Source organism: Bombus huntii, chromosome 14, assembly GCF_024542735.1.
Source record: "Bombus huntii isolate Logan2020A chromosome 14, iyBomHunt1.1, whole genome shotgun sequence".
NCBI lineage: Eukaryota > Metazoa > Arthropoda > Insecta > Hymenoptera > Apidae > Bombus > Bombus huntii.
The window spans coordinates 3,831,912-3,851,581 of NC_066251.1; the positions used below are offsets into that span (position 1 = coordinate 3,831,912).

The window sequence follows — 19,670 nt, forward strand, 5'->3', positions numbered from 1 at the left end:
GCACGCGGTTAGAAAAGGAAAAACGATGACTCGAGACGAAAGAGAGAGGGAGAGAGAGAGAACGCGCGCAGCGTAATGCGAAGGATAAAGAAGAGGTTGGATAGTCGAAGAAAGATATGCAAAACGGGTAGAAGAAAAGCGTAGGAAGAATAACGTGCGAGTTTCAGAGTCGATTGCGCCGCAGAGAAAATGTAGAGGAAAAGATATCGTGAGAGAAAGAGAGTTACATGACTGTGGAAATGCGAAGAAAAAGAAACGGTAGATAAAATGTAAGAGGGGAATATTTTGAGAATAAAGTAGGTGGATCGCAGTGAAATGGCCAGGAGAAATGAATTAAATGGAAACATGAATAAACACACTAAGGCTATCGGAATAATTTATCAATTAACTGGTGGTAGAGAATCGAAGGATTAGAATTTGATGTCGTACAAACAGTTCTTGGAATTTTGGAGCGGCAGATGTGCGATTCGTAAAATTTGTTCTTTAGCTTCTTGTTTGACTCATTATCAAGTTTGTTATCGTCAATTTATTTTAGTGTTGATGACTCTAAGGTAAGGTAAGGTTTTATTAATATCAGATGGTGAATCGTAAAATTGTAATTGAACTAAAATCTTAGTAAGAGAAATAAAACTCGTTGGTCGAAACAAAATTGTAAAAATTAAAAAAATGAAACGTATCGAAGAATTACAGAGTCTGATCTATAAAGACATATTTTTCGAAGATAAAAGACTCGTTAAGTAAAAAATTACAAATACACAAATTTCTTGTACGATATATTTTTCGACTTTGACGGAAGATATTTGTACAAAAGGGAGGAATAGAAAAATGCTGTTGGAAAATGAAGACTAGGTTAGAAAAGGATGGAGAAAAGGGAGAAAGGGAAGAAAAAAGGGAAGGAATAGTATGCATATGTTCAAAAGAAAGAGTGTGTCGGGAAGGGAAGAGAATATTCAGTCCGTGATGAGGTCCAGCCACAGATTTACGATCGGCAGCCTCTCTGAGAGCACCACTTCTTATTTATTTTCTTTCTCCCTTCTTTCTCCCTCTTTGTCGGCTCCCCTCGCCCCTCGTTTACGCGGCTACCGAACCTGCAGCCCGTTTTCTTCCTTCTTTTCGTCTCTTTTCCACTTGTTCATCTGGTACATTAAGAGGCCGAATCTACATCGTGCTCGGGACTCGGCGAAATCTGCCACGCGACTCGATATTTCTGGTTTCAGAAGCAGCCCGTGTGTTTCGCTGTTGCCATATTTTTCATCTTAATGGAATTAATTAAATTTTTAATGAAACCCGCGATTTCTGAAGAAAAGTTAAATCGCAGGAATTAGTTTATTTTCGAGTGTTTTCCCGAGGTTCGTAGTCTCCTTTTGGAAAAAGTCTGAAGTTTTATAGTACTGTAATTGCACCAAGGTTCACTGGATTTTGAAACTCTGCTTCTAAAAGTTTGCTTTTAATTGCTTCGAAATCGTAATAGTCGCAGCGAAATCCTAATAAAATTGTGATTTCGCACAACCGTCGCGATCCTTCGGTTTCCAAATGCTGGATATTAAGAAAAATTCGAACTCCCGTAGAAATACAATTGCTTCAAGGTTGCTCAGATTTTGCGGCATTAATACCGAAAACTTTCCACTGCTTTTGAATCAATAAAATTGTAATTCTTGGAATTGGATCTGGATTGTAATTTTTTGAAAAATCCAAACCAATCTTCAAATTCTTAATTCTTCCACAAGGTATGAGTTCCTAAGGGAACTCTGACACCTTTAGGGGAACTCCGAAACATGATTCATTGACTTCTCCTAATCTCAGCCGAAAGTTCCCCGAAAATTTTCGATCCAAAAAAAGAAGAATGAAAAAAAAAAAAATGTACCGCAGACACGCGACTGAGAAAGGCTCCAAATTTACAGGGCAAGCTCGATTTTCCCCGTGACACGCGACACATACCACCTTTTCGAAGCGGAAGCGAAGAAAAACTGGCTAACCAGGATACATCTAGGAATAAAACACGTCGATAAAAAAAAAATAAGAAAAAAGGAGGAAGAAAGGGAACAGGAGGTGGAAAAATCCCCACAGGCAGAAGAATCTTGAAAAAAGCCAACCATCTGTGTGTCCACTTCAAATTCGTGTTACATCGGTCGTGGTTGGCAATCAGGCTGCGCTTTTTCATTAATTAGTCAAAGGGCGGCGCAGGATTGGGGAGAAGTTGCATTGACCAGCTTCAAAATTGCCAATATCCACGGGTACATTCACGAAACGGGGAAAAATCCGTAAAAAAAAGAATGATCCGTCAAAATGGCAAGCGAGAGAGAAAGAGAAAGAGAGAGAGAGAGAGAGAGAATGCGACGAATACTACAGAACATGGTAGGAAAATATTAACCTAGAAATAGAATGGTGGATTTTGTTTCAATTGTTTGCAAGATACTATCGATAGAATATTGATCCAATGTATACGTTTGTTTAAAAGTTTTAATGTAATTATTACGTATAATTAAAAACTCGAAAAAGTCGGATAATCGTTAAAAAAGAAGGGAATATAAATAAAGGTTTATAAAAAGGAACTAGTGTAGTAATAATTTTACTACATTAAAAATACATATAACTTAAGGATCAATTATGTTCACAACGATATAAACTTGCATAAATGTCAGTAGCAGTATAGCGATATTGTGTTAAGCACGTTACGTGCGTGATACTAAATTAATCAATTTAAAAAAAAGAAAAGAACCAAGTCCATCAAGGATATTTCCTCCTTGTTTCGTATCTTCACTCATCGTGTTATTTTAAACGAATCTTCTGGATTTCAATCTTTTCTCATCCGCCAATCTTCATGAAACTAACATCAGTCCACAAATCCGCAAATAACGCCATTCATTTCGCCTGCAAACAAAATCCACGGCAAACCATCCTAATCCACGGTTATCCAGGATCAATCAGGTTACATTCACGAGCTCTCGTAGCACACGTTTCGTCACGGATCATGGCGAAACGACGAAACGTATAGATGCGAACAGGTGAAAGGGGAGACCACGCAAAAGAAGCAAAACGAGCAGCTAAAGATCAAGAAGGGAAAAAAAAGGAAAGAAGAAAAAAGAAACGACGAATCCAGTCAACTAGTTACGGTCTACCAGGCAGTGCGCGTATCCCGTTCGAGGAATAGGCTCGGTTCTGCCGACAGAAACACAGGCTGGCCGTACGAAGCCACTTTAATCGTCTTTCCAGGCGTCACGTGATCATCCGGCCATAGGTAATTGCAAGTAAATTCGAATTGTCACGCGTTATCACGGTAGGCCCGAGGTGTGCAGAGGTTCTCATCCGGATTCGATGGTGCTTCCTCCGAAGGATCCATCAGGATGACACTTGACGCGATCTTAAAATAGGAAGCAGGGGGAGCAGCAGGAAGTTTGCTTTTTGTCTTCAACGGGGATTTATTGGACCATCTCTCCACTGTGGGAACAGAGACGAGTGCTTAAAATGGATTTCTCACTTGGTACATGGCGAGGATGCAGTGTATATAGTTCGAATCTATAGATCTATGGCTTCTCGTTTGAGCGACTTCGAGCGGGACAGAGCGTGGTGAATGTAAAGTATTAAGTAAAAGCACGGTCTCTTGAGGTTAACGAGATTGTAAGAAGGTATATGCCCAGAAATTATCGACTTTGCTACGAAATTCTTTCTTAGGTAAAGTGAGCCAACGCTGGTTCGGCTTGGCGAGTGAAACATTGCTATACTTTAATCGCAATGGGAAGTTGTGAGGCTAAAAAAGATGCAGGTAATTATACGGTTGTTAGCAGATTACAGATGTTTATGGGTATTCGCGTTTCTCTGAGTAGAAGTTAAAAAATGTTACTATTCAACGTTTCTACACTTGCGTCCTAATTTTGTCGAATCGCGTACAAGATCGATAAATCATTATCATATTTGATATTAACACATCTATATGATAATTTCAATACATATCTGCTACAAAATTCTACAACGTTCTCCCTCAGAACTAAACTCTCGTCCCTCCGATCTTTCCAAGTAACTGATACACGTAATACGATCTCTCTTTTCCACCTTTTTCCAAGAAACATTAAACAATCCATCCCCCTCTCCGTTTTGAATCCGAACAAAATTCGATCAAAACGGTACGACGAGATCCACGAAATCGAAAATGAAAACGAAAAGCTGGCTTTATTGAATGGGTCAGGTTGTCTGGAGGCCTGTGTTGTTGAAGGGGGTCAGGTGGGGCCCAGCGGAGCGGCCAGTGCATGCAGCCAGCCTCCCACGCCAAACAAAAGTCCTTAAGCCTTAGACTGAACATGATACCCCATTTACCTCTATGTACTAAATTTCTAAGTCCGATGTTGGCCCCTCCACCCTTGTGCTATATACCTATGCTGGTCTAAGGGCACAATGGGCCTCCCTCACACGGTTATGTAACCGTCCGTCTGTCCGTCTGGCCCGTGTTTCGTGTGTTCACGTCTCTCGGCCACGTAAAAGCTTCTTTCTGTTCGCGTGAATGGGCCGTGGCCCTCGGGATCGACCGGTACGATAGCTTTCTCGAAGCTAGTCCAGTGTGAACGCACTCTCTCGACGAGATCCAAGTCCCAACAGCGGAAAGGGACGAGCAACCGGTGAGAGATTACACGATGGACGATCATTCGATGGCCAACAGCCCGGGGAAATACGTACGATTTTTCTGATGGATCGACGCTGAGTCAGAAGCGTTTCCTCAATTTCTTGTTACATCATTCTATCGATGGATCGTTCGATGAACGTGGACTCCTCCGGTTTGCTCTGTTTGGATCTTGCGGTACTTGCACGATCTCTGCATCTTCATCGGGTCCGATGAGAATGATGCGGAGGGTCTGGGGTTCTGGTCTACGTATAACAGAACTATCAGAGTGGTAGAAGTTCTAGTAGCAGAATTATCGGAGTGGTTGAAATTTTGGTGCTATATTTATTGGAGCGAGTTGGGTTTATGGAGAGGAAATCCCAACAACATGAACGGAAGCATACGAGACAGAAACTTTAACAGAATATATATTTCCCTTGTTCGTACGATTTATTCGAAAAATTCTATCCAAGTGAAATAAATCTTCCCTTCCCCTTCAATTTATTGATCGCAAATGTTAGAAATTCCGAAGTTCCTAGCGGAAACGCGAAAAAAAAAAGAAAAAAAAAAATAAAGAAAAAGAGAAAAGAAAAGAAAATACACTTCCCTCCTTCGCGCAACATATCGATGACAAACAAATATCGAAGAGAACTGGAATTCCTAACGCGCTATGCTCGAAATGAAGAGACACATCGAAGACAGAAAAATTGTCAACGTTTAAGAAAAGTAAGCAGCGCCCGAGAGAACAGCTCCACTTAGCTTGTCCGTGATACAATTACATTTACAAACGAGACATTTCGCCAAAAAGAAAGCCATCGCCATCGCCAATTGACGTGGCGTAGAGAGAGGGAGAGATCCGGAGGAGCCACACAAAGAAACAACACGGGTCTGTTCGACGTGTGAGGGTACATCTCCGACAAAGTGGTAGGGAGAAGGCTCACCTGATCACGCACCACGGTAGCGAGAGGCCCGTCATTTTTTCCACTCGATTCTTTTTTATCCCCCTTTTCGCCTGCTACCGCGAGAGAAGGAGAGAAGAAAGGGACCGACGCGTAGCATCGGCCGGTGAAACGAACGAGGCCCCCGTCGGAGAAACTTCGGTCCCCTCTCTTCATCCTCGACCATCTCAAAAACATCGGCTTAGATCTAATTTTAATCGAGTCTCTGCCGCGAGGCGTGCTCCACACGATAATCTTACCCTTCTGGTCCCTTTCTGCCTGTTTCAGGGCCCGATCCTTTCGACTCTGTTTCGCTGCCGACCGTAGCGGGTTCGCTATGTCGCGTGACCCGACGATTTTTGTCTAATCTGATAGATAATTTGGCCCAGAAAATAATTTCGGCCCACCTTGATGGAACATACTTTCTTCTTCGTAGGAAATTATATTTAGGAATTTTTTTTAAATCTATTATATGTATATTAGCGTAGTTTTTGTCAAGTTGAAGAGTTCATGAGTAAAACGCGATCCTTGTCCATGAGTGTTTTATCTCTTTGGATAAACGGACCAATATTGAAGCAGTTTCGACTAATGTGACAGACAATTTGGCCCAAAGAATAATTTCGATGAAACGCTTCCTTCTTTGTTTAGAAATTGTTTAGGAATTCCTTTTTACTTTCTAACAGTTGGTTTTTTCTAACAATTGGAGAGTTCACGACTTGAACACGATCCTTGTTCTTGTTCCTTTTTCAAGAAAGCAAGCGATGTTTGAGCATTTTTGACTAATCCAAACAAATAATCTGGTCTAGAAAGTGTAGCAAATTATCATGTCTGGTATCGTGTCTTTGCGTCTAATAAATTATTTGATCAAAAAAGAAAAGACGTATTGTTTCTAAAAAATTTGGGAAAGAACTTGAGAATACGTTGTTTTATGTGCTTAATATTTCGATATTTCCATTTTTGTATCTGCTAAATAGCACGAGGAAGGGGCAAACTCGTGGAATTTTTCCGAGCCAAATTTCACCTCGAATTCTTTCGGAAGATCGAGTATTTTGATCTAGATCATTCCGGTAATGGAATGATCGCGGCTGCGTTTAAATCGGCCAACATGTTAGGAACAAATCGTCACGAGATTACCAGTCATCCGATAAGTGTAACTAAGCGGAGGCACACGTAGCTTAGTAAAAAGAGACACGGTTGCAAGAAACACGTAGCCACGGACGAGTGACTAGCACTTCGATCGAGGATGCGAATAGAACGTGATATTACGGATCGAGCGAAGAAACGATGGTAAAATGCATCAGCCTAAGCAGACGTATAATTTGAAAAATTGTACCATTTCAATGCCGACTGAAAAGTTTGAATGTTGCTTGCTGAATGGCGAAGAAGATTCGCAGCAAAGACAGAGAAACGGTGACAGGGAAAATGATCGAGGAGATTTGTATTTGGTGTAACGAGGAATTATTATGGAAATGGGTGTCGCGAACGAGGATGATGAAGCTTTAGAATTTTGCAGCCTGAATTTGGTATCTTTCGAAGATTTGAACGTTTAGAAATTCAAAGACGTGGAAATTGGAAAATTCGAAGATTTGAAGATTTCGCAATTCGAAAATTTACAAATTAGAAAATCGAAGCATCGGAAGATTTGGAAATTTCGCGAATTGCAGCGTTCGTATATTTAAAGACGAAGAAATTCAAAACTGTAAATTTCCAGCGCTAGGACTTTTAAGATCCTCAGCTCCACATCCAAATTCTAATAACTTCAACGTTACGTTCTAACGAACCGAACGTGCAATTCGAAAATTCTGAACAAATGTGAAACCTCGATTCCTAGGCTTTCGAAAAACAACACTCTTAAATCATATCTGAAAGCATGTAACTAAAACTTCGGAGAATCGCGTCGCAGGGTCGAAGAACACGACTGTGGAAGACATCTTAACATCGAAAAGAGGGGGGGCACTAATCGACTGGGCTGTCATTTCGCAACACTGTAATCTCTTCGGCGTTGTTTTCCCCTCGATCCGGCGTCCTTCCAGGAGCGGCGTGTACTCTGCCGACCAAGCAAGCGAGAAGAAGAAGAAGAGGGGACAGGGAATAAGAAGAAATAGGGAGAGAGAGAAGAAGGAAAAAGAAAGGGTAAAAAAGTGGCTGACTGGTGAATGAAGCTATGCACCTCCGTGCCCGGGGGGCCCCGAGATTCAAGTCCGGGGGCTAGTGTACCGTGACGAGCACAGCATCCTGCCTCATCCTCCTTTTCCATCCTTCTTCTACTCCTTCGTCATGTTTCTTTCTCCGATCGACGATTTCTCGAATCGTTGCCTATCCACGGAATCATTTTACTCTAACTTGGCATAGTATTCACACTCGTCTTCGTGTCCTTCTTCCTTTAATCGTTGTATTTCGTACACTTATAAGTTTATTTCGTACTAGTTTGTACTATCAGATCGATAGCGATCAGATCTACTTTCAGTCTCTTCAAATCTGTGTGAGTGTGTACAAATTTTCCACTTGGAACTTTATTTCAAGCTAAAAAGTTCTGAGACGCCTCGAATGTCGCGTTTACGAAAATTAATGCGTTTCAGACCCTGTCGTTAATTATTGTTTCTTTGGTTGGTTATTTAGCCAATAGAAACTGGTGCGTATGAAAGCGAATACTCTTGAAACATTTTAGTTTCAGAGAATTCGAAAAGCCAGAATCACTCCATTATTTCTTAAACTATTTCTTCGTTACTTCTTAAAGGTATCTTCCTTTTCTCATCCTCAACTGCTTCCTAAAAACTTCCTTCCACTTCTTCCAATTTTACTCCGCTTCCCGTTCGTTTTTCCTTTCCTCTGTAACTTATCACAATTTCCTCGAGAATCAGTCCTTCCTTTTCGATTCACTTTCCCTTCGACATCTATACCGCGATCCCCCATTCATCGACCTCTCGATTCACGATTCAAGGGTGCAACCTTGACGCGCCTCGTCCTCGTTCTTTTCCGCTTCCATCGATTCCTTCGATCGGTTTTTGCCCTCCTTTTCGATCAAACCGCTCGATTTTCTTCTGTTCCTTTTCCGTTTTCGCAGACCATCATCATCCAGGCCTCGATCGATCGGCCGATCGATCGTGAAACACCACAGTGGCCCGCAACGGGAAACCGCAACGCGGATCTAGTTAACCGCGCCGCGGAAATTATTCGCGGAATAATATCGGCCGCGAGTTTATTCCTCGCTCGGCTTCGCTCGCCTCTCGAATCATACTGAGGTAAACGCACCTCCGTCACAGGAAATATAGCATAAATTTTGACGTGGCGAAAGCTTTGTTTCTCACAGTAATTTGGCTAAAAAATTCGAGTCTTTTATACGTTTCTATATCGTTGTTCAGATATGAGAATATATGACAAATTCCTTGGGCTTTGCGCTATCGATAAAACGCGTGTCACACGATTCGAGGAAATTTCTCAAGAAATTGATGAGTTTCTTAATGTATTGCGTAATGTGAATGTAGGATATCGAATGAGTATTTAAGGTGTATGAAATATCGAACATAAAAATAGGAAGCAAAGAGAAGATACGTTGAAGAAGGGAATTTCAGAAATGGTAATAAATGATGAATAAGAAATGGACCGCGATCAGCGATCGCGTTACTCTCAACTAGCCTTAATTTCTTTTACGAAATCGAACTTTCAAAAGATTTGATCGAATTAGAAATTTTGAAAAAGCGCTATACCGATCGAGGATTCGATGCTATTCTTTGAAACGACGAATCGATCACAATCGGTAAATAGGCTAATTTCAATTTTTAATTTCTTTAAAAGAAATTTGCCTTAAATACTCTACTATATATAATGATAATATACAATATTACGTATAACATTTTCTAATATTCCGCCATGCATTAGATTGTAGGAAAAGCTTCAAACGTTTGTAGTAAGAGAACAAAATGGATAATGCGTAATTCAATAAAATAATATAAAACAAAGAACTCTGTGCGTCTATTATTTCCTTACAAAACCAAAGTATTGTTTCTTTATAATACTTTTGGGACAACCTGATATTGACTACTGTTACAATGTGTATGTGCATTATCCCAGACGAAATCGAATTAAAAACCTCAAGAAAATCCTATATCCTTTTCAAATTGACTTTTTCCTTTTGAAAGAATAAAAAAGCGAATACTTGACGAAACAATGCACTGAATGCTAAGTATGATAAGCGTGATTAATATTACCGCACCGCCTACTCTTCGTCTCCATAAACTCGAAATTTACGATTCTGCCAGGCTTCTCTTCAGCTGGAAGCTTAATTACAATAAGAATCATCGTCCGGCTGTAAAATAATACGTAACGAACGTGGAGCAGCGTCTGACGCACCGTCACATATCGTTCCTCGTAACGCTAATTATTAACTATCGTCGAAAGTGAACCGCCTCAACGATGGCGGCGGCCTTCTATGATTCTTTTCCTTTTTCTCTTTACCCCTCTCTGCACTGTTCGTCTACGGTTTCCTTTTTTCCGCCCCGCGGTGGAACTGTTCGTTCCTTGGCGACCGTCTGTCGCGATGACAAACTTGCTGAATCGTCTTCTTCCCCATAATCAAACTCCTGCTATCGTTCTTTAAACGATCTCATCGGCTGATTGAAGTTTAACGTGGCTTCCTTTTCTGTTTTTCCACTTTACTTTTTAACCGAGTTATGTCGCGATTTTATTGGCCGTCCTTCAGGAATGTTGACTTTCCACGATAATTTTTAATACTTGAATTAATTACGGGAGGAGAATACGAAAGAAAAAAATGTTGTTTGATTTTATCTTTTCTTGTCGGATCTAAAGTACACGATATTTTTTCGTTATTACGTTCAAGACTAATAGTGTCTCGTAATATACAACGAGATTCATTATTCTGTACAAAGTTGCAGGTGTTGAAGATTAAGATTAGCTGAAATAACCTTACCTTAGCCTATTAATTAAAGGCTAACAGTACCTCATAATATACAAGTTTGATTATTCTGTACGAAGTTGCAAGCGTTGAAGATTAAGATTAGCTCAAACAAAGCCCACATTACCCTATTAATTAAGAAATAAAGAATATCTGACTCTATCGTAAAGTCATTTCGGCCACGAAGAGACGCGATTTATCGCGTGTTCTCGAAGAAGAGAAGCCTCTTCTTTATCACTCCCTCGGATATCTTCAATTCGACAAGAAGCAAAGACAAAAGAATTTCCTCGTTTTTCCATTCCCCTAATTTCCTACAAGTTGACGAACAAAGAATACCTGCCTTTGAGGTGTTAAAATAAACTTTAGGTTACTAAAGGTTACTAAACTAAGGTTACTACCTTACCCTAAAAATTCAAAAATAAAGGAAAACCCTGCGGTTCTAACGACACGGAAACACGGTTTATGATGAGAAGAACGCTATTCTTTAAATTTACCTCCAATATATGCTCAATACTTTCTCTTAACCGAAGAATATTTCTTTTTAAATATGTTACCTATTAAGATTAATTCAAGAAATCCTAGATTATCCTCGTCATTACAGAAACATTAAAAAATAACAAAAGTTGGGTTTTGTCGTAAAACCACCTTAGCTAACAAAGAAGTACAGTTATTTATTTGTTTATATATGTGTGTGTGTGTATACAAAGAGTTAAAAAGTACAGAACATTTCTCTTTATGGTGTCAAGTGTTATCTTATCTTACGCCAATGATTGAAAAGTACAAAATGTCGAAAAATCATTTCTCAATAAAATCACATTCCATTCATTTTTAACGACAAACAACGACGACGCGACCCACCGTGTGTCGTTTATGAAGAATCTCCCCCTCTTTGAACTCCCCGCCCGTCCCTCCTACCGCTCTATATATTCCATTGCTTCCCTAATTCCACTAATTTCCCATTAATTAAGAAATAAAGAACATTTCAAGCAGGCGTTGAAGATTAATATTAACTCGTATCGCCCTGTCTTAACCTATTAATTAAGGAACGAAGAGTATCGAACTCTATCGTAAGATGATTCCAGCGACAAAGAAGCACAGTTCATCACGGTTTCTCGGTGAAGAAGGGCCTCTTTTTCGAGCTGCCTTCGATACCCTTAATTCGATACTAGTCACGGCCCGATCCTGTGGTCGTCGGCGTCGATAATTGAGGAAGCGGCGGCGAGATTAGCGAGTGGGGGGTTGCAGCTGCTTCGTTATTATGATTTTCTTCATTAAATGCCGATCAAGGCAACGCTTTAATGGCTTTCTGGGTCTTATCAGCCGCGGCAAATAAGACGAGCGCTACTCGCGCGCATAAACCCGATCGTGTGGAGAGAGCGAGATACGGCGACCCGCTTATTCGTCAGCCGCTTATTTCAATATTACAGTGTAATAAATAGCGAGCGAGACTCGCCGAGGATTAAATCGACGAAAATTACAGATTCCCGGCTACGGGAGGGCAGAGGGAGGCAACAAGAACGGCAAAGAGAAAGGGGAGGGGGTCGGCTGGCAAATTACATAGATCTCGCGCAACGGTATATTCGTGTACCTGGGCATTTTTCTTTCACTTGTGCTCTCTTCAACGCACGGCAAAACGATAAGGGAGCGTAGCTTCGATGTGCTTTTACGGTGTCGTTATCGATGGGCTCTGCAGTACTGGAGCTGTTCGAATCTGTTGAAATTCCAAAGTGATAACGAGGTGGTTGATGTTTCCACGTGGTGTGCTCTTTGTGGTTTTGGCAAGCAGAATGTTATAATTTACAGTGTCGCCGAGCGATTACATCTTGTAGGTACAGGTTTCCTCTATAGGAATTTAAAAGCGACGATGAGACGGTCGAGGATTTTACACGGCACGTTTTTCGTGCATTTTGGAAGTAGAATTTCTTAGAAGATTTGTCAGAAGTTCCATCGAAGAAGAATCTTCTGAACGTTTCGTTGCGGCAAATTTCTGCAACAAGTTTCATTAGACGCTTGGTCGCTCGATGAAAATCCGAAGATGATCGTTGCGTAGAAGTTAAACGCTCGTTTCTCGAGACTGCGATGTCGTCGACGTTCTTTCACACTGTGACTTTGTCAGGTGTTTCGATTGAACAAGTTCGAAACACATTGCGGTTGCACTTTGCTTCTATCGGGTGATTCTTGAACCGTGCGACACACGCATTGAAATTATGGCTTTCTTAAGATTTCCATCCTGAAACCTGCCCTCGTTCTGTAGCTCTGTAAATACTCTTCTCTGTATGTTTTGCATTTTTACAGATATCACAAGATATTACTTGTTTATCACACCACACTGCTTGTATATTATACAACTACTACGTGAGTAGCATTATTTTTTTTATGAACGTGACCGCGTTCAGATATAAATTTGATAACAGAACATTTTCTGGTGCTGCGTTATTATTCAAAATTGAAAGAACGCATATGGACTTTTACGAAAGAACGATTTGAAAGAAACAGCGAAACGATCGAAAACCGAGGTCGATGCCAGAAGAATCGCCAAATCTCTTCGTTACGATATTCCAATTGAAGATCATGTGCTTACATAAAGTTTCGTAAAAGAATAACCGGAGAAAGAAGGATATCTGTTTCCCAATTTTCATTCTCCGCCACTTTTGAAACGAGGAAAATCGACGCTCCAATTCCATCGATCGATATAACTTATATCCACAATATTTATCGTTTGTTACGATATTCTGCGAAATCCACGCATTCTTCCATCGTGCTCTCTCTCTCGCGCCTGTTCGCTTAATGGCAGACAATAATTGTTGTTTTTCAACGGAAACAGGCAAGATATACGTGTCAGATCATGCACGATGTGTTTCACTGGCCTCCGGCCTATGATAATCTGTCCTATTCTATAAACGTTCGGTGAATATCATTAAATTTTAACGATCCATCTTATGGTACGTTGCGCCGCTCGTCCTTCGGTCTCTCTAGTTTCTGTCTCTTCTTCGCCTTGTCTCTTCCTCTACCAGCCGATTCATCGTCGTCCTTTATTCGTCGCTGCGTTTCAGTCTCTCGATTTATCTTGTAGATCGATGATTTTTCCTTGGGCTACGTGCATCATTTCTTCCCTCGTATACGTTTTCTTGGATGTTCTTCTTTTGGAATTTTACTTTTTTTTTTTTTGTTTGATTTTATTACGCTGTGCATTTTTATCATTAACTTCTCTTCAGGCGTTTCAATGTTGGGAGATTAGGCGGTAGCAAATGTTATTTTAATTCGAGCATACTTCGTCTTACCCTTGTTCATCATACACTTTCATTTCCTCTTTAGCTTCTTCTCTTCCTTTTTGCTTCTACGCGTTTCTTCTATTTTCCAGCGTATTATTTTTTATTCTCTTCTTCTATTATTTTTGCTCTTATTTAATCTTATGGCAGCCACTTCTATACCTTCCTTATCGTAACGTTTCCACTTAGCTTTTATATCATCTTCCTTTAAACAGTCGTCGAGGTTTCTAAGAAACCTGACGCTGCAAGCTTCATTATGCATAATTTTCATTTTCCGATTACGTTTCGCGAGCTAATTTTATGCTACCAAAAAATCCCTCATTTCGCTGGACATCATCGATTCAACTAACTTTCTAAATTCTACGATAGTTGCTAAACATACCAAAGAAAATTCTAGTTTTCTCTCAAACATCCTCCTTTGAAAGAATCGAAGCTTTCTTACATTAATCATCTTGAAAGAATTTCAAATTAGATGAATCCCATCGAACAAGTACTTTTTTAATCAAATTAATAAGATACATAAGCCAGTAGACATTTTCAAAATCCTGATCAAATTTTCACGATCCAACATCTTTCTATAGTTTCATTGCGATAAACGCTAAAAATACCAAAGATGAGAAAGGGAAAGTGCGACTCAAGTTTATAAGCTTCCTGGTGTAGACATTTAGAGGACTGCAAGACTTTTTAAAATCTGTAAACGGCCCTATAAAAGAAAGAGTTAGAGGTACATCTTGGATGGATGTACCTGGGTATTTGAAATCCGGTCGTAAACGTAGCGGAAAATCGTTGGTGACAGCTCAATTTCCGAAAATCACCTTTCAACCCTTTCATTACCTACTGCAACAGGACGAACGATACCGTTCAAAGGGTTGACACTTCTGCTTCTCGACTTTCCTATATATACGATCACGGCGTTCTTAAAATTAAATTCTTGAATTTAACTCCATTTCGATCTTATACATTTTCATAGGAAGAAATCGAACACGGTTATATGGGAAATATTGTGAAAGTGATTTATCACAGTGATAATCCAACGATAATCCAAATCGTTCTCACACAACACATAATTAACTATACCAATTAGCGGAGATACTTAATTCAATCGTCAAATAGACTTACCGCGTATTAATCTTCATTCCGTAAAATGAGATCACAATATACAGAAAGGAATAATAATAAAAATGAATTTCTATTCTTTTCTCATAAACGTCTCAATACTTTCGCGAGCAAATATAACTTCTAAATGATGTTGAACAAAAATGTTTCCAATCATTTGCATTAATTGTACGTAGGTACGAAGAAAAGGGAACTTTGATTGGTTCATATAATTTTTCCTCTTTCGTCCAATTTCCCTGAATCGTTAACGCGGCTAATTGCAAACACTGGCAAGCTGCTGTGCTTTCGTGTGCTTTCGCGATTAAGCAAAATCCCTGGCTTCTCGACGACACGATGTAAACGACAAGATCCTCTTCTCGACAGGCGGCGCGGCTCCATTTCGAGAAACAGTCGTGAGCAACCTTTTTCCTAAACTTGAGGATCTCCGACGTTCGGGGACGTACTAGACCTCCGGCTAGGAGGGAGGCACAAATAGAAATAAAATCGATACACGTCCGGATGAGATACGTGCAAGACGAAAAATGTTCGGGCCCGAGGAAAGCTTCTTCGAGAAGAAAGAGAGAGAATGGAATTTATGCAGTTTTGTCTTATTTCTTTTTCTTTTTCTTTTTTTTTTTTAGGGCAGATGGAGAAATGGAAAGACTTGAGGGAATATTCGAAGTATTCTTGGAAATTAAGATTAGAAAAGGAAAGCAATGAAACATCTTTACAGAAGCATTTCTATATTTTTGCAATTACATTGAAGATTATCATAATTGATTTATGAAGATCGACCATGAGGACTTGGACCATAAAGAGGGATTATTAATTAGGATTAATAATTAATTAATTTATTAAAGAGGGATTAATTTGATAGAAAAAATACGATAAAGGGAAAGTTACAGACTTTAGGAGAATTTATTCCAAACTACTGTTGATTATGTACAATATTTATATAATATTATAGTTCTTCAAGTGGCGAAACCACATCAAAGGGTAAATTTATAATCTAGTTGACCATCATACTGAATGAGCGATACACATAGAAACTGAAATAGGCTAAATTGGTCAAAGAAAACCGCGATATAGAAATAGTAAGAAAGCTTTGAAGAATTTCTGCTCAAATCCTGGAATCCTGGAACTCAAATCCTGTAAGAATTTACCTTGAAATCGTTCGCTTTTCGATTGTACTCGAAAAACAAATGTACTTGAAAGACAAAGTAGGAAGCACGAAGTTCCTGGTCACAGAGAGCGAAAAAAGAATGGTAGTCCAAAATTACGCTGGGACAACTGACAGGGTAAGAGGGGAAATTAAAAAGGAGAAAGGCTAAGGGGGGCGGTATCTCTTTTCGCGTTTCCACGGCGTATTCTAACCAGGAACAGTAGAAACTGCTTGCTGATGTTTTACAACAGTGGCGAGAGCCGAATAACCCTCGTGGCTTTGTTCAATTGCAGTGGAAACAACGCAAGCCTGCGGCGAAAATCACTACTATACGCACAAGGCCTAAGGGAACATCATAAAGTGTTAAAACACCATAAAATTACTCATTAGCTGACGAAAGAACGGGACCGTTCAATTACATTTTTATATCCATTTTTATGTATTTTTTCTAGATAAAGATTAAATAAAATTAACAGTTATCTTACCAAGTTATGCCTGTAATGGTAATTGGTGGGAATGCAATTAAACAACTAAAACCTGAATAGGAAACTTCCTTAATTGTTATTATAGATATAAGATAAATTATTATAATAGAATATTATAGAACGATATAGTAGAATAGAATACAATACAATAGAAATATTATGGAAATTACGGAATACGATTATCATCTAGGTAATTCGTTAGGAATTTTCGCGATATTTTATGTAGAATCCGAGATTTTCATCTCAGAGAATTGTCGATCGAATAATAATTTAATGTAATACGAGGAACTATATTTTCGCGATTGTCTATTATCAATTACCAAAATTATCTAACTCGCGTATTAAAAAATCTTCACTTATGTTCTAAATCAAAAATAAGCTTTAATAGTAGTGTGAAATTTTCTCACGGTGGTCAAAATGTGCGCATTCTATGTATCTGAAACACTATACCTGTTCTTCTTAAAACTTCTCCCTATAATTTTTCTACGTAGGTTTTCCTGAAACTGTCTATCGATAAAAATTATTCCCCTAATTTGCAGAACTTCAATAAAATTGTGAAACCCCCGAATCCAGAAACATGATTTAGCCATAAAATAATATACATCAAAATGCCAATATCGTCAATGACCGCGTCATCGATGCGACGTTACAAAATGGAAAAAGAAAAATGATAAGAATAAAGACTCGGATCTCTGAGTTAAAAAATTAGAATAGAAAGCTAAAATAGGAAGAAAATTAGGACATTTTCGATTACTTACCTGTGGACACATCTTGCATTGGTACTTTCTCGGTGGATGAGAGTGTGGTCCACCTAAATGGGGGTTCAGATGCGACGGATGAGATGGTTTCACGGTCAAAGGTTGAGGAACCACCAGCAGACTCGCTGGAGGACTTCCGCTGCTGGATCCCCCGGCGCCTCGATATTGTTCGTCACCTGTAATCAACAAGCAACGATGCAAATCTCGTTGGAAACGCTTCAAGTATATATTTAGTTCCTCAAGAGCAAGTCTAACTTGCTTCTTTATAAACAAATAATTTATGTATGTCACGCGATACCAATTAAGTCTGTTATGTATGATTCATTTAGAGAATTTTTTAATTGTATCTCTGTGTTAATCGATAATAGAAATAGTCGTGAAGGTATATTAAAATAAGAACATAAAATTGAAAGAATTTTGTTATTTAAATAATGTACCTGCATTTTAAGCCTGCTTTAGGCTATTTCTTTCTCCAATATACGTTAATAAAACATTGTGATCAATATTAAGTATTATTACCAAGTATTCATTTTAATTGTGGATTAACACGTTCATGCTGGCGTTGCGTATGGATTATTATTTGAGTGCCGTTATTATACTATTATTTAAATTTACAACTATAATATTTTCTAGTTACTAAACGAGCTATACTCTTGTTGGTACACACCGACTGATAGAAGATTCAGGTATGAGCCACCGGTGGTGCACGCCGCCTGATGGCAGGTTCGAGCGTAAGCAACCGGTGGAACGCGCCGGCGTGAACGTGTTGATATCCACGTTCAAAATAGACGTCAATTACGTTGAACATTATTCGGGAAATAAAATGGAACTTGATTGTTTCAAAGTTCAAATATCTTTTGATCTAAGAAGCGAATGCTCTGGAAATGAAATAATCTTTCGAGACCACTTTTTGCCGCTTTGGTCTTTGATATATTCCAAAGAATTTTATTGTCGATAGGAAATAAATAGATTAATATCTAAAGTATTTATTAATTATATTAAACAAACATTATGCAGCGTGAAATTCGATTACCATCGCGATCAGGTGGAAATATTAATTGGCGAAAAATTTCTTTTGCTCGTAGGACTGTATAAATATAACACGAACGTTAGAGTTATACGTGTTTTATGATCGTGACTAACCAGATTAGAAAGTCACTATCGCAACGAATAGATATTTAGTTATTAAACTGGTTCGCTGGTTTCGCCAGCGTTATTGAATCAGAGAAATTTCTGCTGCCATTCATCGCGACAATTAATACGATATAATACGTCCACTAAGTGGCAACGACAGAAAAAATGATAAAATGTTAACGTATCAGCGTGAACGCAATGCAGCTAATAACAGCGTAATTCAAGGAATTCTGCCTGCGTTTATCGTAACGAGTGATCTTGAATAAAAAAGATTATAATTAGAGGGCATTATGCGATGCCGCGGAAATAAATGTCGTTACAGAAATGCCCGCGGTATCTGCCTTCGTTTCTTTTTTTTTTCTTTTTACTGTTACGAAGATGCACAGTTAAGATACTTTCTTCTATTATCGATAAATAACAGATAATAAATCCACGTAACGTGATCTCAATGAAAGTTAACACACATGTTACGGCACATAATAATGTTTCGTACGATGTTAACGACTGGTTCCAGGAAATTGTAGTTTAGAAAAGTAAAAGTTCCCAGAGCAATCATCGTTACGAGATAATTACAATTTGTAGAAGTTTTCGATAAGAAATAAGGAATCGATCGTTTCAAACGATCTCTAGAACTTTTCCTCCCAATTATTACTGTTCGATCTACTAATCTAGAATTATCGAAATTCATTTTGTTCAATCATTGTACAATGATTTGCACCTGATAACGATACTCACCTTTCGATTCCTAATACCAGAGAATTTAAAGGTCCCATACTATTCAGATTATATTTGCTCGGTAGATAATTATTAAATCTCGGAATAATTAAATCCTCGAACTGAATTTTCAATCTTTCCCTTACGATCCCTACTTTCGAAGAAGAAGGTCGAATATTACCAAGCTGCTATGTATAATCTTCAAGAATAGTATCTAAATCACTGTATTACCACTTTCAAGATGGTATCTAATCATCAAAACTCTGTCACCTCTCAATCTCTATAGAACTCTAACACTTCTAATTCGAAGAAAAGTCAGATATTACCAGAATAACATCCAATCACAAGAAGTTCCATTAATTTTACATAAATTTCAAAGAGAGGTCGATCCCTACCAAATTATCTCTCCAATTTGAAGAAACATCAAATATCAAATAATATCAAAATCCTACATCGAATATTTCAATCACTAAACGATCCTGAAGAAATGATCCAACCGTCAAACTCCCATTACCTCTGTATAAATTCCTGAAAAAGATCGCAACTCGTCCAACTATTTCCTCCTATCAACCATCGATTAAAACAAAACAAAATCAAAAAGAAAAAAGGGGA

General features: G+C 38.8%; 1 protein-coding gene across 2 annotated transcripts in view; it reads right to left on the bottom strand.

Moving 5' to 3' along the window:
• The window catches only part of LOC126873529 (zinc finger protein rotund-like), a 245,940-nt gene that overhangs the window by 75,935 nt on the left and 150,335 nt on the right, over positions 1-19,670 (bottom strand). For both annotated transcript variants that reach the window (XM_050634496.1, XM_050634495.1), the window contains exon 5: positions 17,211-17,386. In XM_050634496.1, coding sequence (XP_050490453.1) covers positions 17,211-17,386 — 176 coding nt within the window. The remainder of the gene's footprint in view (positions 1-17,210; positions 17,387-19,670) is intronic.